At 44.7% G+C, this 20,060-nt stretch overlaps 1 protein-coding gene across 1 annotated transcript in view; it reads right to left on the reverse strand.

Annotated features, from left to right (window-relative positions):
- Nucleotides 1-1,348: 1,348 nt before the first annotated feature.
- Nucleotides 1,349-20,060, reverse strand: part of LOC139560627 (receptor-type tyrosine-protein phosphatase mu-like) — a 774,972-nt gene continuing 756,260 nt past the window's right edge. The window contains exons 30-35 of the mRNA XM_071377563.1: nucleotides 18,475-18,648; nucleotides 16,465-16,596; nucleotides 10,703-10,828; nucleotides 7,869-8,032; nucleotides 4,864-4,999; nucleotides 1,349-3,013 (exon numbers count right to left, since the gene is read on the reverse strand). Of these exons, the coding sequence (XP_071233664.1) occupies nucleotides 2,972-3,013; nucleotides 4,864-4,999; nucleotides 7,869-8,032; nucleotides 10,703-10,828; nucleotides 16,465-16,596; nucleotides 18,475-18,648 (774 nt within the window). The 3' untranslated portion in view covers nucleotides 1,349-2,971. The remainder of the gene's footprint in view (nucleotides 3,014-4,863; nucleotides 5,000-7,868; nucleotides 8,033-10,702; nucleotides 10,829-16,464; nucleotides 16,597-18,474; nucleotides 18,649-20,060) is intronic.

A 20,060-nucleotide genomic window follows, 5' to 3' on the forward strand; every position in this document is an offset into this window, starting at 1 on the left:
TGGTGTTAAATGCTGAGCTGTAGTCGATGAACAGCATTCTCACATAGGTATTCCTCTTGTCCAGATGGGTTAGGGCAGTGTGCAGTGTGGTTGCGATTGCGTCGTCTGTGGACCTATTGGGTCGGTAAGCAAATTGGAGTGGGTCTAGGGTGTCAGGTAGGGTGGAGGTGAAATGGTCCTTGACTAGTCTCTCAAAGCACTTCATGATGTCAGAAGTGAGTGCTACGGGGCGGTAGTCATTTAGCTCAGTTACCTTAGCTTTCTTGGGAACAGGAACAATGGTGGCTCTCTTGAAGCATGTGGGAACAACAGACTGGGATAAGGATTGATTGAATATGTCCGTAAACACACCAGCCAGCTGGTCTGCGCATGCTCTGAGGACGCGGCTGGGAATGCCGTCTGGGCCTGCAGCCTTGCGAGGGTTGACACGTTTAAATGTTTTACTCACCTCGGCTGCAGTGAAGGAGAGCCCGCAGGTTTTGGTAGCGGGCCGTGTCAGTGGCACTGTATTGTCCTCAAAGCGAGCAAAAAAGTTATTTAGTCTGTCTGGGAGCAAGACATCCTGGTCCGCGACGGGGCTGGTTTTCTTTTTGTAATCCGTGATTGACTGTAGACCCTGCCACATACCTCTTGTGTCTGAGCTGTTGAATTGCGACTCTACTTTGTCTCTGTACTGACGCTTAGCTTGTTTGATTGCCTTGCGGAGGGAATAGCTACACTGTTTGTATTCGGTCATGTTTCCGGTCACCTTGCCCTGGTTAAAAGCAGTGATTCGCGCTTTCAGTTTCACACGAATGCTGCCATCAATCCACGGTTTCTGGTTTGGGAATGTTTTAATCGTTGCTGTGGGTATTACTGATGCACTTTCTAATGAACTCGCTCACCGAATCAGCGTATTCGTCAATGTTGTTGTTGGACGCAAGGGCTTGTAAGTAAGTAATAAGGGCTTGTAAGTAAGTATTTCACGGTAAGGTCTACTACACCTGTTGTATTCAGCATTTCATGGTAAGGTCTACACCTGTTGTATTCAGCATTTCACTGTGAGGTCTACTACACCTGTTGTATTCAGCATTTCATGGTAAGGTCTACTACACCTGTTGTATTCAGCATTTCATGGTAAGGTCTACTACACCTGTTGTATTCAGCATTTCATGGTAAGGTCTACTACACCTGTTGTATTCAGCATTTCATGGTAAGGTCTACTACACCTGTTGTATTCAGTGCTTGTGACAAATACAATTGGATTTAATATGAAGTTTCTAGACTGCTGTTCTGACTCTCCCCACTAGATGTCCCCACAACATCACGTCTTACAGTAACATATTTAACTGTACGGTAGGACACTGGCAACAGATCATATCATTTATTTACATTTCATATCCTCGCGTTAAGCTGAAGAAAAACAACACCACCACCAATCATTTTTATACTGTAGCTACATTTATGTTCTAGTGTAATTTATCTGTCATAAAATATGACCAAAAAAAAACACATGCTCACAACAACACAATCAATCGAATCAAATCAACAAACCCGTAAAAGACGAGTCACTTAAACTGTCATTCGCCATTATTACATACAGACGGGCAAATAAATAATGTACAGAGATATTTACAATATGACACAACTAGAAAGACAATGGAAATGCAGGACAAGTTGTGGATTCCCTCGCAACAGGAAGGACAGAACGGTAAAATCATGGCCCGCCGGGCCCACCCGTTACAGACCCATTACAGACCCGTTACAGACCCGTTACAGACCCGTTACAGACCCGTTACAGACCCGTTACAGACCCGTTACAGACCCGTTACAGACCCGTTACAGACCCGTTACAGACCCGTTGACTTGAACGGCGACCTCCGTTCTAGTGATTCTATTTCTACGATTGTGCCGACTCCTTCCCCTTTTTTCTGACGGCGTAATCAATAACCGTTAACAACAACAATCCGTCTTCAATTCCTGTTTTTTTGCAGGACATACAGTACGGTAACATTTAGGCATTTGAACTTCTAGTAAAACATGATTTGGACGGAGAGATATATATATATATATATAAAATGAACACGTTACATACAGTATAGACTACAATCCACAAGACATGGGAAAGCATTGATGCATGTTGTTGTTGTTGTTGTCCGATGAGGATATAAAGGCATAGAAAAACCACAGGAACACAAGCGAGAGAGAGAGAGAGAGAGAGAGAGAGAGAGGCACCCTGTCCCCAAAATTGACCCCTGACCCCTAGACACGTCTCTGCTAACCCCTAGTCACAGTGTTGATCTGAGAGTATTGAGCAGGTTTAAGCTGCACAGCAAAAGGTGGAACTTTTACCATGTTACTTACACCTCCTCTCAAATCTACATGTGTCCAGAGATAGAATCACAATCTCCTTTTATTAGATAGGGATATTTACAGTAGAAATGGTCTAGGGGTGTCGGGGTCAGAGGTTGGGTTTGGAACAGGCCGAGGGTTCCAGATAAGAGGTGATTCACTGCAGTGTAAAACATTGTGCTTCTGTATCAGTCCCGATGGCAGAAAGCAGAAAGACTTAAAGACCGATATTTTTGGAAATATTTATAAACTGTCTCCTTCCTGATAGCAGATAGACAGATACTGATGGGAATATATAGAGACTGTCTCCTTCCTGATAGCAGATATACAGATACTGATGGAAATATACAGAGACTGTACACCTAATTTCTGTTACTTCCTCAATCGGCTGATCAAACTAACACACAGAGAGAGAGAGAGAGCGAGAGCGAGAGCGAGAGAGAGAGCGAGGGGGGGGTTAGAGAGAGAGAGAGAGAGACAGAGACAGACAGAGAGCTCTGCATGTCTGTGTGCTTGCTGTGTTGCCTCGCTCCAGTTGTTTGACCATGATAACACCAGTCGGTCTGTGCTGCAGTCTTTTGTAAAGTCCCAAACCCCTTCAGTCCAGTCTAGATCTGCATCCAGCCTGCTGTTCACAATTCTAGAACTCCAGAGCCACTTCATAGCAGAACTTGTACTGGTCCTGTAGAACAGAAACAAACAAGGGGCTGGTATTCTTCACCGCTGATCTGATCTAGGCTACATAAACACTGATCTGATCTAGGCTACATAAACACTGATCTGATCTAGGCCACATAAACATTGATCTGATCTAGGCCACATAAACATTGATCTGATCTAGGCTACATAAACACTGATCTGATCTAGGCCACATAAACATTGATCTGATCTAGGCTACATAAACCATGATCTGATCTAGGCTACATAAACAGTGATCTGATCTAGGCCACATAAACATTGATCTGATCTAGGCTACATAAACACTGATCTGATCTAGGCCACATAAACATTGATCTGATCTAGGCTACATAAACCATGATCTGATCTAGGCTACATAAACACTGATCTGATCTAGGCTACATAAACACTGATCTGATCTAGGCTACATAAACACTGATCTGATCTAGGCCACATAAACACTGATCTGATCTAGGCTACATAAACACTGATCTGATCTAGGCCACATAAACATTGATCTGATCTAGGCTACATAAACCATGATCTGATCTAGGCTACATAAACACTGATCTGATCTAGGCTACATAAACACTGATCTGATCTAGGCCACATAAACATTGATCTGATCTAGGCTACATAAACATTGATCTGATCTAGGCTACATAAACACTGATCTGATCTAGGCTACATAAACACTGATCTGATCAAGGCTACATAAACACTGATCTGATCTAGGCCACATAAACATTGATCTGATCTAGGCTACATAAACATTGACACACTACATTGAACATTGAATATTGTGCTGTCTTGTCATGACTTGACACTGACCCTATGAGTTGGCAAGACAGCACAATCTGGGACCAGGCTAGGAGAGAGGACTTAGTACCATACCAGTAGGTCATCTGTAGTGTTATGTTACAGTGTTTCCTACCAGCAGGTCATCTGTAGTGTTATGTTACAGTGTTTCCTACCAGCAGGTCATCTGTAGTGTTATGTTACAGTGTTTCCTACCAGCAGGTCATCTGTAGTGTTATGTTACAGTGTTTCCTACCAGTAGGTCATCTGTAGTGTTATGTTACAGTGTTTCCTACCAGCAGGTCATCTGTAGTGTTATGTTACAGTGTTTCCTACCAGTAGGTCATCTGTAGTGTTATGTTAAAGTGTTTCCTACCAGTAGGTCATCTGTAGTGTTATGTTACAGTGTTTCCTACCAGCAGGTCATCTGTAGTGTTATGTTACAGTGTTTCCTACCAGCAGGTCATCTGTAGTGTTATGTTACAGTGTTTCCTACCAGTAGGTCATCTGTAGTGTTATGTTACAGTGTTTCCTACCAGTAGGTCATCTGTAGTGTTATGTTACAGTGTTTCCTACCAGTAGGTCATCTGTAGTGTTATGTTACAGTGTTTCCTACCAGTAGGTCATCTGTAGTGTTATGTTACAGTGTTTACTACCAGCAGGTCATCTGTAGTGTTATGTTACAGTGTTTCCTACCAGCAGGTCATCTGTAGTGTTATGTTACAGTGTTTCCTACCAGTAGGTCATCTGTAGTGTTATGTTACAGTGTTTCCTACCAGTAGGTCATCTGTAGTGTTATGTTACAGTGTTTCCTACCAGTAGGTCATCTGTAGTGTTATGTTACAGTGTTTCCTACCAGCAGGTCATCTGTAGTGTTATGTTACAGTGTTTCCTACCAGCAGGTCATCTGTAGTGTTATGTTACAGTGTTTCCTACCAGCAGGTCATCTGTAGTGTTATGTTACAGTGTTTCCTACCAGTAGGTCATCTGTAGTGTTATGTTACAGTGTTTCCTACCAGCAGGTCATCTGTAGTGTTATGTTACAGTGTATCCTACCAGCAGGTCGACCATGTTGGGTTTGTTGTTCCTCAGTGTTTTGACGGCGTGGAAAACGTCTACCGAACGTTGATGTTGTAACATCTCACACACGATGCTGATGGCACAGAACGTCCCACTGCGACCTCCTCCGTTACTGCAGGGAGGGAGGGATATGGTAGAGAGAGAGGAGGGGGGGGGGGGTAGAGAGAGAGAGAGAGGAGGGGGGGGTAGAGAGAGAGAGAGAGGGGGGGGGTAGAGAGGAGGGAGAGAGAGAGAGAGAGAGAGAGAGAGAGAGAGAGAGAGAGAGAGAGAGGAGGGGGGGTAGAGAGAGAGAGAGAGGAGGGGGGGGTAGAGAGAGAGAGAGGAGGGGGGGGTAGAGAGGAGGGGGAGGGGTAGAGAGAGAGAGAGAGAGAGAGAGAGAGAGAGAGAGAGAGAGAGAGGGAGAGAGAGAGAGAGAGAGAGAGAGAGAGAGGAGGGGGGGTAGAGAGAGAGAGGAGGGGGGGGGGTAGAGAGGAGGGGGAGGGGTAGAGAGAGAGAGAGAGAGAGAGAGAGAGAGAGAGAGAGAGAGAGAGAGAGAGAGAGAGAGAGAGAGAGAGAGAGAGAGGAGGGGGGGTAGAGAGAGAGAGAGGAGGGGGGGGGTAGAGAGGAGGGGGAGGGGTAGAGAGAGAGAGAGAGAGAGAGAGAGAGAGAGAGAGAGAGAGAGAGAGAGAGAGAGAGAGAGAGAGAGAGAGAGAGAGAGAGAGAGATAGAGAGGGGTGTATTCAGTAAGGAGAAACAGATAGATATGTAGTGAATAGAGTTAACACAATTCCCGTCTGGAGAGACACAAGGCAAAGGGTTATGGTGGAAATAGGGAGAGAAGTCTACATTTGTTTGAGCTTCAAGCAACTAGTTTACTCTAGTGAACAGTTCTAAAGTACCACTCTGTCTGGTGCAGCGCGCAGTGAGCACAGTTGACCAGCAGATGGGGATGTTTCCCCTCTCATGATTTCTAAAGTTTTAATGATTTATTTATTTTAATTTTCTATATCTTTATTATTATTATTTTTTTTTACTTCAGTTTCTTTTAGTAAATACTATCTTAACACTTATTTTCTTAAAACTGCAAGGGCTTGTCAGTAAGCATTTCACTGTAAGGTCTATTACACCTGTTGTATTCAACGCATGTGACAAATAACATTTGATTTGGTTGAAACTAATACTACTCATACTACTCTAACTAATACTACTCTAACTAATACTTCTCTAACTAATACTACTCTAACTAATACTACTCTAACTCATACTACCCTAACTCATACTACTCTAGCTAATACTACTCTAACTCATACAACTCTAACTCATACTACTCTAACTAATACTACTCTAACTAGTCTAACTAATACTACTCTAACTCATACTACTCTAACTACTCTAACTCATACTACTCTATCTAATACTACTCTAACTAATACTACTCTAACTAATACTACTCTAACTAGTCTAACTAATACTACTCGAACTAATACTACTCGAACTAATACTACTCGAACTAATACTACTCGAACTAATACTACTCTAACTAATACTACTCTAACTACTCTAACTAATACTACTCTAACAACTCTAACTCATACTACTCTAACTAATACTACTCTAACTAATACTACTCTAACTACTCTAACTAATACTACTCTAACTCATACTACTCTAACAAATACTACTCTAACTACTCTAACTAATACTACTCTAACAAATACTACTCTAACTCATACTACTCTAAATCATACTGCTCAAACTAATCTAACTAATACTACTCTAACTCATACTACTCTAACTAATACTACTCTAACTACTCTAACTCATACTACTCTAACTAATAATACTCTAACTAATACTACTCTAACTAATACTGCTCAAACTACTCTAACTAATACTACTCTAACAACTCTAACTCATACTACTCTAACTAATACTACTCTAACTAATACTACTCTAACTACTCTAACTAATACTACTCTAACTCATACTACTCTAACAAATACTACTCTAACTACTCTAACTAATACTACTCTAACAAATACTACTCTAACTCATACTACTCTAAATCATACTGCTCAAACTAATCTAACTAATACTACTCTAACTCATACTACTCTAACTACTCTAACTCATACTACTCTAACTAATAATACTCTAACTAATACTACTCTAACTAATACTGCTCAAACTAATCTACCTAATACTACTATAACTACTCTAACTCATACTACTCTAGCTAATACTACTCTAACGAATACTACTCTAACGAATACTACTCTAACTTACACTACTCTATCTAATACTACTCTAACTAATACTACTCTAACTAATACTACCCAAACTACTCAAACTAATACTACTCGAACTACTCTAACTCATACTACTCTAACTAATACTACTCTAACTACTCTAGTCCAGGGGCACAACTTTCACAAGGGACGGGGGGGACATGTCCCAACATTTTGAAATTACATTTCCCCCCCAGTTTTATAATTGGAATGTGATACACACAGGGGCTTTAGGACCATGCGGACGCCTCCGAGCGGTCGAGTAGGCTGTTTGGAGTGTTCATCCCCCGGATTCTATAACCAAAGTTGCACCTTTGGTTCTATATGTGTCTGTCAGCGACTTTTAATATATACATATATTTTTTTTATTTAACCTTTATTTAACTCGGCAAGTCAGTTAAGAACAAATTCTTATTTCCATGACGGCCTACCCCGGGCAAACCCGGACGACGCTGTGACAATTGTGCGCCGCCCTATGGGACTTCTAATCACGGCCGGATGTGATGCAGCCTGGATTCAAACCAGGGACTGTAGTGACGCCTCTTGCACTAAGATGCAGTGCCTTAGACCGCTGCGTCACTCGGGAACCCCTTACAGAAAGCGGAACTACATGTGAGTGTGACTTACAGATATTGGTGTGTGTGTGACTTGCAGACAATGTGTGTGTGAGTGTGTGTGTGTATGTCCCTGTGTGTTAGTGTGTGTGGTACTTACAGACAGTGCACCACTGTGCGTCCCTCTCCTCCATCATACTCCTCCTGCCATTTGTCCACCTGTCTGATGAGCTTCAGGAAGGAGCGTTTGGACATGGGCGTGTCTCGGTACATGGGCCAACCCAGGAACTGGAACTGTTGGACCATACGGTACCCGTCCTGAGGCTGGAGAGACAGACAGGTGGAAATAGGTTCATTAACAGACAGACAGGTGGATATAGGTTAATAAACAGACAGACAGGTGGATATATATTCATTAACAGACAGACAGGTGGATATAGGTTAATAACAGACAGACAGGTGGATATAGGTTAATAAACAGACAGACAGGTGGATATAGGTTCATTAACAGACAGACAGGTGGATATATATTAATAAACAGACAGACAGGTGGATATAGGTTCATTAACAGACAGACAGGTGGATATAGGTTAATAACAGACAGACAGGTGGATATAGGTTAATAAACAGACAGACAGGTGGATATAGGTTAATAAACAGACAGACAGGTGGATATAGGTTAATAACAGACAGACAGGTGGATATAGGTTAATAACAGACAGACAGGTGGATATAGGTTAATAACAGACAGACAGGTGGATATAGGTTAATAAACAGACAGACAGGTGGATATAGGTTAATAACAGACAGACAGGTGGATATAGGTTAATAACAGACAGACAGGTGGATATAGGTTAATAACAGACAGACAGGTGGATATAGGTTAATAAACAGACAGACAGGTGGATATAGGTTAATAAACAGACAGACAGGTGGATATAGGTTAATAAACAGACAGACAGGTGGATATATATTAAGTAACAGACAGACAGGTGTTATAGGTTAATAAAACGACAGACAAGTGAATATAGGTTCATAAAATGACAGACAGGTAGCTGACAAGAAGAGTTTTTAAATGTATAGCTGGAAGTCTGTTAGTGTAAGGAGGTAGCAGCTAGGGTCAGGTAAGGTAGTTAGGGACAGGTAAGGTAGTTAGGGACAGGTAAGGTAGTTAGGGACAGGTCAGGTAGTCAGGGACAGGTCAGGTAGTCAGGGACAGGTCAGGTAGTTAGGGACAGGTAAGGTAGTTAGGGTCAGGTGAGGTAGTTAGGGTCAGGTAAGGTAGTTAGGGACAGGTCAGGTAGTTAGGGTCAGGTAAGGTAGTTAGGGACAGGTAGTTAGGGTCAGGTAAGGTAGTTGGGGTCAGGTAAGGTAGTTAGGGACAGGTCAGGCAGTTAGGGACAGGTCAGGCAGTTAGGGACAGGTCAGGTAGTTAGGGTCAGGTAAGGTAGTTAGGGTCAGGTAAGGTAGTTAGGGTCAGGTAAGGTAGTTAGGGTCAGGTAAGGTAGTTAGGGTCAGGTAAGGTAGTTAGGGTCAGGTAAGGTAGTTAGGGTCAGGTCAGGTAGTTAGGGTCAGGTAAGGTAGTTAGGGTCAGGTAAGGTAGTTAGGGTCAGGTAAGGTAGTTAGGGTCAGGTAAGGTAGTTAGGGTCAGGTAAGGTAGTTAGGGTCAGGTCAGGTAGTTAGGATCAGGTCAGGTAGTTAGGGTCAGGTCAGGTAGTTAGGGTCAGGTCAGGTAGTTAGGGTCAGGTAAGGTAGTTAGGGTCAGGTAGTTAGGGTCAGGTAAGGTAGTTAGGGTCAGGTAGTTAGGGTCAGGTAAGGTAGTTAGGGTCAGGTCAGGTAGTTGGGGTCAGGTAAGGTAGTTGGGGTCAGGTAGTTAGGGTCAGGTAAGGTAGTTAGGGTCAGGTGAGGTAGTTAGGGTCAGGTAAGGTAGTTGGGGTCAGGTAGTTAGGGTCAGGTAAGGTAGTTAGGGTCAGGTCAGGTAGTTAGGATCAGGTAAGGTAGTTAGGGTCAGGTAAGGTAGTTAGGATCAGGTTAGGTAGTTAGGGTCAGGTAAGGTAGTTAGGGTCAGGTAAGGTAGTTAGGGTCAGGTAAGGTAATTAGGGTCAGGTAAGGTAGTTAGGGTCAGGTCAGGTAGTTAGGATCAGGTAAGGTAGTTAGGGTCAGGTAAGGTAGTTAGGGTCAGGTAAGGTAGTTAGGGTCAGGTAAGGTAGTTAGGATCAGGTAAGGTAGTTAGGGTCAGGTAAGGTAGTTGGGGTCAGGTAAGGTAGTTAGGGACAGGTAAGGTAGTTAGGGTCAGGTAAGGTAGTTGGGATCAGGTAAGGTAGTTAGGGTCAGGTAGTTAGGGTCAGGTAAGGTAGTTGGGGTCAGGTAAGGTAGTTAGGGACAGGGAAGGTAGTTAGGGTCAGGTAAGGTAGTTAAGGTCAGGTAAGGTAGTTGGGGTCAGGTCAGGTAGTTAGGGTCAGGTAGTTAGGGTCAGGTAGTTAGGGTCAGGTAAGGTAGTTGGGGTCAGGTAAGGTAGTTAGGGTCAGGTAAGGTAGTTAAGGTCAGGTAAGGTAGTTGGGGTCAGGTAAGGTAGTTAGGGTCAGGTCAGGTAGTGGGGGTCAGGTAAGGTAGTTAGGGTCAGGTAGTTAGGGTCAGGTAAGGTAGTTGGGGTCAGGTAAGGTAGTTAGGGTCAGGTAAGGTAGTTAAGGTCAGGTAAGGTAGTTGGGGTCAGGTAAGGTAGTTAGGGTCAGGTAGTTAGGGTCAGGTAAGGTAGTTGGAGTCAGGTAAGGTAGTTAGGGACAGGTAAGGTAGTTAGGGTCAGGTAAGGTAGTTAAGGTCAGGTAAGGTAGTTGGGGTCAGGTAAGGTAGTTAGGGTCAGGTGTGACAGGTAAGGTAGTTGGGGTCAGGTAAGGTAGTTGGGGTAAGGTGTGTCAGGTAAGGTAGTTGGGGTAAGGTGTGTCAGGTAAGGTAGTTAGTAGTTAATTGTCCCATAGACCCTTGGTGTGTGCGTACTCGTGCTGCGTTGTAGATCCGGAATATTCTACTGATTATGTCTTCCTCCAGGTCAGCTGATACAAACTCCACCTGGATTGGCCCCTGGCGATGCACCCCGTTCTCTGGCCAGTACTGAGGACATAGCTAACACACACACACACACACACACACACACACACACACACACACACACACACACACACACACACACACACACACACACACACACACACACACACACACACACACACACACACACACACACACACACACACACACACACACACACACACACACACACACACACACACACACAAAGGACAGGGAGAGAAAAAAACAATAACTTTTTAGGTGGAACAGGAACCAAAACGTGTTGATAAATATCAACATATCAACATAATGACTGTGAGTAAAAACTCTTACAAACGAGTGGGATTTCCCAGATCTCGGAGCAACGTAAGCTAAGCAACAGCACAAGAGAGGCTGTCGTCTTCTCTCTGACATTTTGAAAAATAAATTTAAAAAATAGTTCCTGGGAGGGTCAGATGTAAACTCTCGCTCACGTTAAACGTCAAAAGGGAGCTCAACTGAATCTTAAAGCAGACAATGCTGAGACCATCGTTTCAAACCGTCTGGAATTGAACCGATAAAGCCCAACTAAAGCAACCCGAGGTAGTTGCGTTTTTTTTTTTATTGATTGATGCTTTATGCAGTGTTATATAAAACAGAAACCTTGGTCTGCTAATATCTTTCATTCTCACCTTCTGCATGTTCATTCTATATTTTATTCTCTCCTGTCACCCTTTCATGTCCCAGGTATGAGTCTTCTCCAATTTTTTATTTATTTATTTCTATTCAAACCTTCAGGAAAACCAGAGTTGCTTTTTGTTAAGAGAATACATGATCAAAAGATGTTCCGGAAGAGAATGGAAGCGTTCTGAATGTGATACAGAATGTGGATGATCAATTCTTTGCTTTGACAGTTTAGTTTTCAGCTGTGAACCCATGAGATCGGCTCATACAGTAGGAGCAGGAAATACCTCACGTTCATTTACCTCCCTCTGGAGAGACTGACGAGGTAGAAACAATACAACATGCACCTGTATACTGTAACGGGATATTACTTAGAACAACATGCACCTGTATACTGTACGAGATATTACTTAGACAACATGCACACACAGCAGAATAGTTTACAAAGAGAAATGCAGTGATGCGCACACACACACGCAATGCATAATGCAGGCACACACACACACACACACACACACACACACACACACACACACACACACACACACACACACACACACACACACACACACACACACACACACACACACACACACACACACACACACACACACACACACAGAGATTGCAGAAATACAGGTGGAAGAAAACCTATCTCTGCCTCCTCTGAGAGCCAATCAGAATTTGACAAATTCAACCGCCGAATAAAACAAAGATGCTGATGGAGAAAAAGTAACTCTCTAATCTCTAACTCCCTTCCTCCCTCAGCCCTCCCTTTCTCGCCCCCCCCATCGCTCCACCTGAGCTACAGTGAGAATATTGAATGAAAGGCCCTGCCAGCCAGTGCGTTTGTCTGTGTATCAGCCAGTCAGCTAGTCAGTCAGTCACACAGGGATTGCGGAGAGAGAGCAGCGAGAGCAGCCCAGCCAGAGGCTTTTGATCCTTGGGTGTGATGACAGGGCCTGGGGCCTGGGGCTCCCGGAGAGAGCATCCAAAGATAGATCGCATGACCGACATCTATAACCCTGTCCCATCTATAACCCTGTCCCATCTATAACCCTGTCCTATCTATAACCCTGTCCCATCTATAACCCTGTCCCATCTATAACCCTGTCCCATCTATAACCCTGTCCTATCTATAACCCTGTCCCGTCTATAACCCTGTCCCATCTATAACCCTGTCCCATCTATAACCCTGTCCCATCTATAACCCTGTCCCATCTATAATCCTGTCCCATCTACAACCCTGTCCCATCTATAACCCTGTCCTATCTATAACCCTGTCCCATCTATAACCCTGTAACCCTGTCCCATCTATAACCCTGTCCCATCTATAACCCTGTCCCGTCTATAACCCTGTCCCATCTATAACCCTGTCCTTATCTATAACCCTGTCCCATCTATAACCCTGTCCCATCTATAACCCTGTCCTATCTATAACCCTGTCCCATATATAACCCTGTCCCATCTATAACCCTGTAACCCTGTCCCATCTATAACCCTGTAACCCTGTCCCATCTATAACCCTGTAACCCTGTCCCGTCTGTAACCCTGTCCCATCTATAACCCTGTCCCATCTATAACCCTGTAACCCTGTCCCATCTATAACCCTGTCCCATCTATAACCCTGTCCCATCATGCAATAAAATGCAAATTAATTACTTAAAAATCATACAATGTGATTTTCTGGATTTATGTTTTAGATTCCGTCTCTCACAGTTGAAGTGTACCTATGATAAAAATTACAGAACTCTACATGCTTTGTAAGTAGGAAAACCTGCAAAATTGGCAGTGTATCAAATACTTGTTCTCCCCACTGTATATCCTATCTTATCTATCATTTCCTAAACTATCTATCTATCATATCTATCCTATCTATATATCCTATCCTGTCCTATCCTATATATCCTATCCTGTCCTATCCTATATATCCTATCCTGTCCTATCCTATATATCCTATCCTGTCCTATCCTATATATCCTATCCTGTCCTATCCTATATATCCTATCCTGTCCTATCCTATATATCCTATCCTATCCTGTCCTATCCTATATATCCTATCCTGTCCTATCCTATATATCCTATCCTGTCCTATCCTATATATCCTATCCTGTCCTATCCTATATATCCTATCCTGTCCTATCCTATATATCCTATCCTGTCCTATCCTATATATCCTATCCTGTCCTATCCTATATATCCTATCCTGTCCTATCCTATATATCCTATCCTGTCCTATCCTATATATCCTATCCTGTCCTATCCTATATATCCTATCCTGTCCTATCCTATATATCCTATCCTGTCCTATCCTATATATCCTATCCTGTCCTATCCTATATATCCTATCCTGTCCTATCCTATATATCCTATCTATAGTGCATTCGGAAAGTACTCAGACCCCCTTTTCCACATTTTGTTACGTAACAGCCTTAGTTTAAATTTTAATTAGTTGATTTTTCCACCCGCATCAATCTACACCCAATACCCCGTAATGACAGGTTTTTAGATTTTTTTGCCAAAAAAAGGGCCTTGGTCAGGGAGGTGACCAAGAATTCGATGGTCGCTCTGACTGAGCTCCAGAGTTCCTCTGTGGAGATGGGAGAACCTTCCAGAAGGACAGCCATCTCTGCAGCACTCCACCAATCAGGCCTTTATGGTAGAGTGGCCAGACGGAAGCCACTCAAGGCAAACTGCTCCAGCTCCTTCAAGTTGGATGGGTTCCACTGGTGTACAGCAGTCATACCACAGATTCTCAATTGGATTGAGGTCTGGGCTTTGACTAGGCCATTTCAAGACATTTAAATGTTCCCTTAAACCACTCGAGTGTTGCTTTAGCAGTATGAGTCGGGTCATTGTCCTGCTGGAAGGTGAACCTCCGTCCCAGTCTCAAATCTCTGGAAGACTGAAAGAGGTTTCCCTATAGAGTTTCCCTGTATTTAGCGTCATCCATCATTTCTTCACTTCTGACCAGTTTCCCAGTCCCTGCTGATGAAAAACATCCCCACAGCAGGATGCTGCCACCACCATGCTTCACTGTGGGGATGGTGTTCTCGGGGTGATGAGAGGTGTTGGGTTTGCGCTAGACATAGCGTTTTCCTTGATGTCCAATATGCTCAATTTTAGTCTCATCTGACCAGAGTAACTTCTTCCATATGTTTGGGGAGTCTCCCAAATGCCTTTTGGCGAACACCAAACGTGGTTGCTAATTTTTTCTTTAAACAAAGGCTTTTTCTGGCCACTCTTCCGTAAAGCCTAGCTCTGTGGAGTGCACGGCTTAAAGTGGTCCTATGGACAGATACTCCAATCTCTGCTGTGGAGCTTTGCAGCTCCTTCAGGGTTATCTTTGGTCTCTTTGTTGCCTCTCTGATTAATGCCCTCTTTGCCTGGTCCATGAGATTTGGTGGGCGGCCCTCTCTTGGCAGGCTTGTTGTGGTGCCATATTCTTTCAATTTTTTAATAATGAATTTAATGGTGCTCCGTGGAATGTTCAAAGTTTCTGATATTTTTTTATAATCCAACCCTGATCTGTACTTCTCCACAACTTTGTTCCTGACCTGTTTGGAGAGCTCCTTGGTCTTCATGGTGCTGCTTGCTTGGTGGTGTTGTAGACTCTGGGGCGTTTCAGAACAGGTGTGTATATATACTGAGATCATGTGACAGATCATGTGAAACTTAGATTGCACACAGGTGGACTTTATTTAACTAATTATGTGACTTCTGGAGGTAATTGATTGCACCAGATCTTATTTAGGGGCTTCATAGTAAAGGGGCTGAATACATATGCACCCACCACTTTTCCTTTTCATGTTTAGATTTTTTTTTAAACAAGTTATTTTTTTCATTTCACTTCACCACTTTGGACTATTTTGTGTATGTCCATTACATGAAATCCCCCCAAAAATCTATTTAAATCACAGGTTGTAATGCAACAAAATAGGAAAAACAACAAGGGGGGGATGAATACTTTTGCAAGGCACTGTATCTGTCTATCCTATCTACAGTACTCCACTGTATCTGTCTATCCTATCTACAGTACTCCACTGTATCTGTCTATCCTATCTACAGTACTCCACTGTATCTGTCTATCCTATCTACAGTACTCCACTGTATCTGTCTATCCTATCTACAGTACTCCACTGTATCTGTCTATCCTATCTACAGTACTCCACTGTATCTGTCTATCCTATCTACAGTACTCCACTGTATCTGTCTATCCTATCTACAGTACTCCACTGTATCTGTCTATCCTATCTACAGTACTCCACTGTATCTGTCTATCCTATCTACAGTACTCCACTGTATCTGTCTATCCTATCTACAGTACTCCACTGTATCTGTCTATCCTATCTACAGTACTCCACTGTATCTGTCTATCCTATCTACAGTACTCCACTGTAGCTCTACTGTATCCTACACCATGCTCCTTCTCTTGTCATGCCCTACCTCACTCCACATCTATCTCTGATGCCTGATATCTTTCTCTATTTAACAAGCGACTGAATGTCTCTGTCCTTGTGGTGTGTGTGTGTCGGAAGTTACGAGTCCTTGTGTGTGTTCGAGGACTTTTTGTAGACACACAAAGCTATTATTTTATTTTTTCTCTTAGCTGGACTCTTACATACAAGGTTCTATTCATGTAAAAAAATAACTAATTCAGGTGCTGTCTATTTCACAGTCCATTTCAGACAATATACTATCTCCCATAGAAGAGTGTGTGTGTGTGTGTGTGTGTGTGTGTGTGTGTGTGTGTGTGTGTGTGTGTGTGTGTGTGTGTGTGTGTGTGTGTGTGTGTGTGTGTGTGTGTGTGTGTGTGTGTGTGTGTGACTGTGTGTGTGTATGTGTGTGTGTGTGTGTGTGTGTGCGTGCGTGCGTGCGTGCGTGCGTGCGCGTGTGTGCGTGACTGTGTGTGTGTGTGTGTGTGTGTGTGTGTGTGTGTGCGCGTGCATGTGTGCGTGTGTGCGTGTGTGCGTGCGTGCGTGCGTGCGTGCGTGTGCGTGCGTGTGTGTGTGTGTGTGTGTATATACCTGTGCTGGGTCGACATCATTGAGCATCACTATGGAGGAGCAGTGGTAGTCCAACACCAGCCTCCAGAAATCCTTCACCGTGTTGGGCAGAGGATGCTGGGTCACGATGAAGGCCGACGGCTGCTTATAACTCTACACGAGGGAGGGGGAGAGAGAGGCAGGGAGGGAGGAAGAGGGAGGAAGAGAGGAAGAGGTAGGAAGAGAGGAAGAGGGAGGGAGATAGAGGGAGGGAGATAGAGAGAGCAAGAGAAAGACGGAGGGGTAAGGAGGGGGAGAGAGAGGGAGGGAGGGAGGAAGAGGGGAAGCGGGATGGAGAGAGATAGAGAGAGCGAGAGAAAGAGATAGGGGGAGGGGGAGAGAGCGAGAGAAAGATGTAGGGGGAGGGGAGGGAGATAGAGATAGAAAGAGGTAGGGGGAGGGAGGGGGAGAGAGCGAGAGAAATATGTAGGGGAGGGAGATAGAGAGAGCGAGAGAAAGATGTAGGGGGAGGGGGAGGGAGATGGAGATAGAACGATGTAGGGGAAGGGGCAGGGATGGGAAGAGAGCGAGAGAAAGTTGTAGGGGGAGAGGGGGAGAGAGATAGAGAAAGAGGTAGGGGGAGGGGGAGGGAGGGGGAGAGCGCGAGAGAAAGATGTAGGGGGAGGGAGAGGGAGGGGGAGAGAGCGAGATAAAGATGTAGGGGGAGGGAGAGGGAGGGAGAGATAGAGAGAGAAAGATGTAGGGGGAGGGAGAGGGAGGGAGAGACAGAGAGAGAAAGAGGGAGGGGGAGGGAGCGAGAGAAAGATGCAGGGGGAGGGAGAGGGGGAGGGAGATATGGGGAGGGGGGTGGGGGGAGAGTGAGAGAAAGATGTAGGGGGAGGGGGGGGGAGGGGGAGAGAGCGAGAGAAAGATGTAGGGGGAGGGGGGAGGGAGGGAGAGATTTTAATGAAACTCCTAACGACTATTTCCATTGACTACAGGTTTTTCTCCTTTTCTAGATATTGAGAGGATAGCCTGGACCCAGATCTGGTTTTATGTTGTCTTGGTAATTCCTATGGTCATGGCAACACAGCACAAACAGATCTGAGAACAGACTACTGAGAGTTCAGTCCTTACGTCCATGAGGGCAGCATTGAACGTGTGTGTTTGCAGTGTGGGTCTGTCTCTGTGTGTTAGTGTGTGTGTTTGCAACGTGTGTATGCAGTGTGTGTGTGTGTATGCAGTGTGTGTGTGTGTGTGTGTGTGTGTGTGTGTGTATGCAGTGTGTGTGTGTATGCAGTGTGTGTGTGTATGCAGTGTGTGTGTGTGTGTGTGTGTGTGTGTGTGTGTGTGTGTGTGTGTGTGTGTGTGTATGCAGTGTGTGTGTGTGTATGCAGTGTGTGTGTGTGTATGCAGTGTGTGTGTGTTTGCAATGTGTGTGTGTGTTAGTGTGTGTCTGTGTGTGTGTTAGTGTGTGTGTGTTTGCAACGTGTGTATGCAGTGTGTGTGTGTGTATGCAGTGTGTGTGTGTGTATGCAGTGTGTGTGTGTGTGTGTGTGTGTGTGTATGCAGTGTGTGTGTGTATGCAGTGTGTGTGTGTATGCAGTGTGTGTGTGTGTGTGTGTGTGTGTGTGTGTGTGTGTGTGTGTGTGTGTGTGTGTGTGTGTGTGTGTGTGTGTGTGTGTGTGTGTGTGTGTGTGTGTATGCAGTGTGTGTGTGTATGCAGTGTGTGTGTGTGTGTGTGTGTGTGTGTGTGTGTGTGTGTGTGTGTGTGTGTGTGTGTGTGTCAGTGTGTGTGTGTGTGTGTGTATGCAGTGTGTGTGTGTATGCAGTGTGTGTGTGTGTGTGTGTGTATATGCAGTGTGTGTGTATGCAGTGTGTGTGTGTGTGTGTGTGTGTGTGTGTGTGTGTGTGTGTGTGTGTGTGTGTGTGTGTGTGTGTGTGTGTGTGTGTGTGTGTGTGTGTGTGTGTGTGTGTGTGTGTGTGTGTGTGTGTGTGTGTATGCAGTGTGTGTGTATGCAGTGTGTGTGTGTGTGTGTGTGTGTGACATACGTCCATAAGAGCAGCGTTGATGTAGTTGGAGCTCTCTCCGTCGATGGTGATGAGGAAGGGCAGACAGCGGTCAGGAGGAAGGACGTCCATACAGCGGTTCTTCTCATGGTTCCTGGGGAGCAGGGCGATGCTGCAGTCCTCCACACGCAACGTAGGAGTCACCATGTTCAGAGTCTGGAGGGAGAGACACTAGAGGTTACAGTGGGTTCCAGGGCGATACAGTGAGTTGCAGTGTGTTACAGGGCAATACAGTGGGTTACAGTGGGTTACAGGGGGTTACAGGGCAATAAATGGGTTACAGTGGGTTAAAGGGCGATACATTGGGTTATAGTGGGCTACAGGGGGTTACAGGGCAATACAGTGGGTTACAGTGGGTTACAGGGCAATACAGTGGGTTACAGTGGGTTACAGGGGGTTACAGGGCAATAAATGGGTTACAGTGGGTTAAAGGGCGATACATTGGGTTATAGTGGGTTACAGGGGGTTATAGGGCAATACAGTGAGTTGCAGTGTGTTACAGGGGGTTACAGTGGGTTACAGGGCGATACATTGGGTTATAGTGGGCTACAGGGGGTTACAGGGCAATACAGTGGGTTACAGTGGGTTACAGTGCGTTACAGGGGGTTACAGTGGGTTAATGGGGGTTACAGGGCAATACAGTGGTTTACAGTGGGTTACAGGGGGTTAAAGGGTGATACAGTGTGTTACAGGGGGTTACAGGCCAATACAGTGGGTTACAGTTGGTTACAGGGTGATGCAGTGGGTTACAGAGCGATACGGTGGGTTACAGTGGGCTACAGGGCAATACAGTGGATTACAGTGGGTTACAGGGCAATACAGTGGGTCATAGGGCGATACAGTGGGTTACAGGGCGATACAGTGGGTTACATTGTGTTACAGTGGGATACAGGGGGTTACAGTGGGATACAGGGCAATACAGTTGGTTAAAGTGGGTTACGGGGTTTACAGTGGGTTACATTGGGTTACAGTAGGTACAGTGGGTTACAGTGGGTTCAATCGGGGCTACAGTGGGTTACAGGGTGATACAGTGGGATACAATGGGTTACAGTGAGTTACAGGGCAATACAGTGGTTTACTGTGGGTTACAGGGCAATACAGTGGGTTACTGTGGGTTACAGTGAATTACAGGGCAATACAGTGGTTTACTGTGGGTTACAGGGCAATACAGTGGGTTACAGTAGGTTACAGTGAGTTACAGGGCAATACAGTGGGTTACAGTGGGCTATAGGGCAATACAGTGGGTTACAGTGGGCTATAGGGCAATACAGTGGGTTACAGTGGGCTATAGGGCAATACAGTGGATTCCAGTGGGCTATAGGGCAATACAGTAGGTTACAGTGAGTTACAGGGCAATACAGTGGGTTACAGTGGGCTATAGGGCAATATAGTAGGTTACAGTGAGTTACAGGGCAATACCGTGGGTTACAGTGGGCTATAGGGCAATACAGTAGGTTACAGTGAGTTACAGGGCAATACAGTGGGCTATAGGGCAATATAGTAGGTCACAGTGAGTTACAGGGCAATACAGTGGGTTACAGTGGGCTATAGGGCAATACAGTGGTTTA

The sequence above is a fragment of the Salvelinus alpinus genome, chromosome 30 (assembly GCF_045679555.1).
Source record: "Salvelinus alpinus chromosome 30, SLU_Salpinus.1, whole genome shotgun sequence".
NCBI lineage: Eukaryota > Metazoa > Chordata > Actinopteri > Salmoniformes > Salmonidae > Salvelinus > Salvelinus alpinus.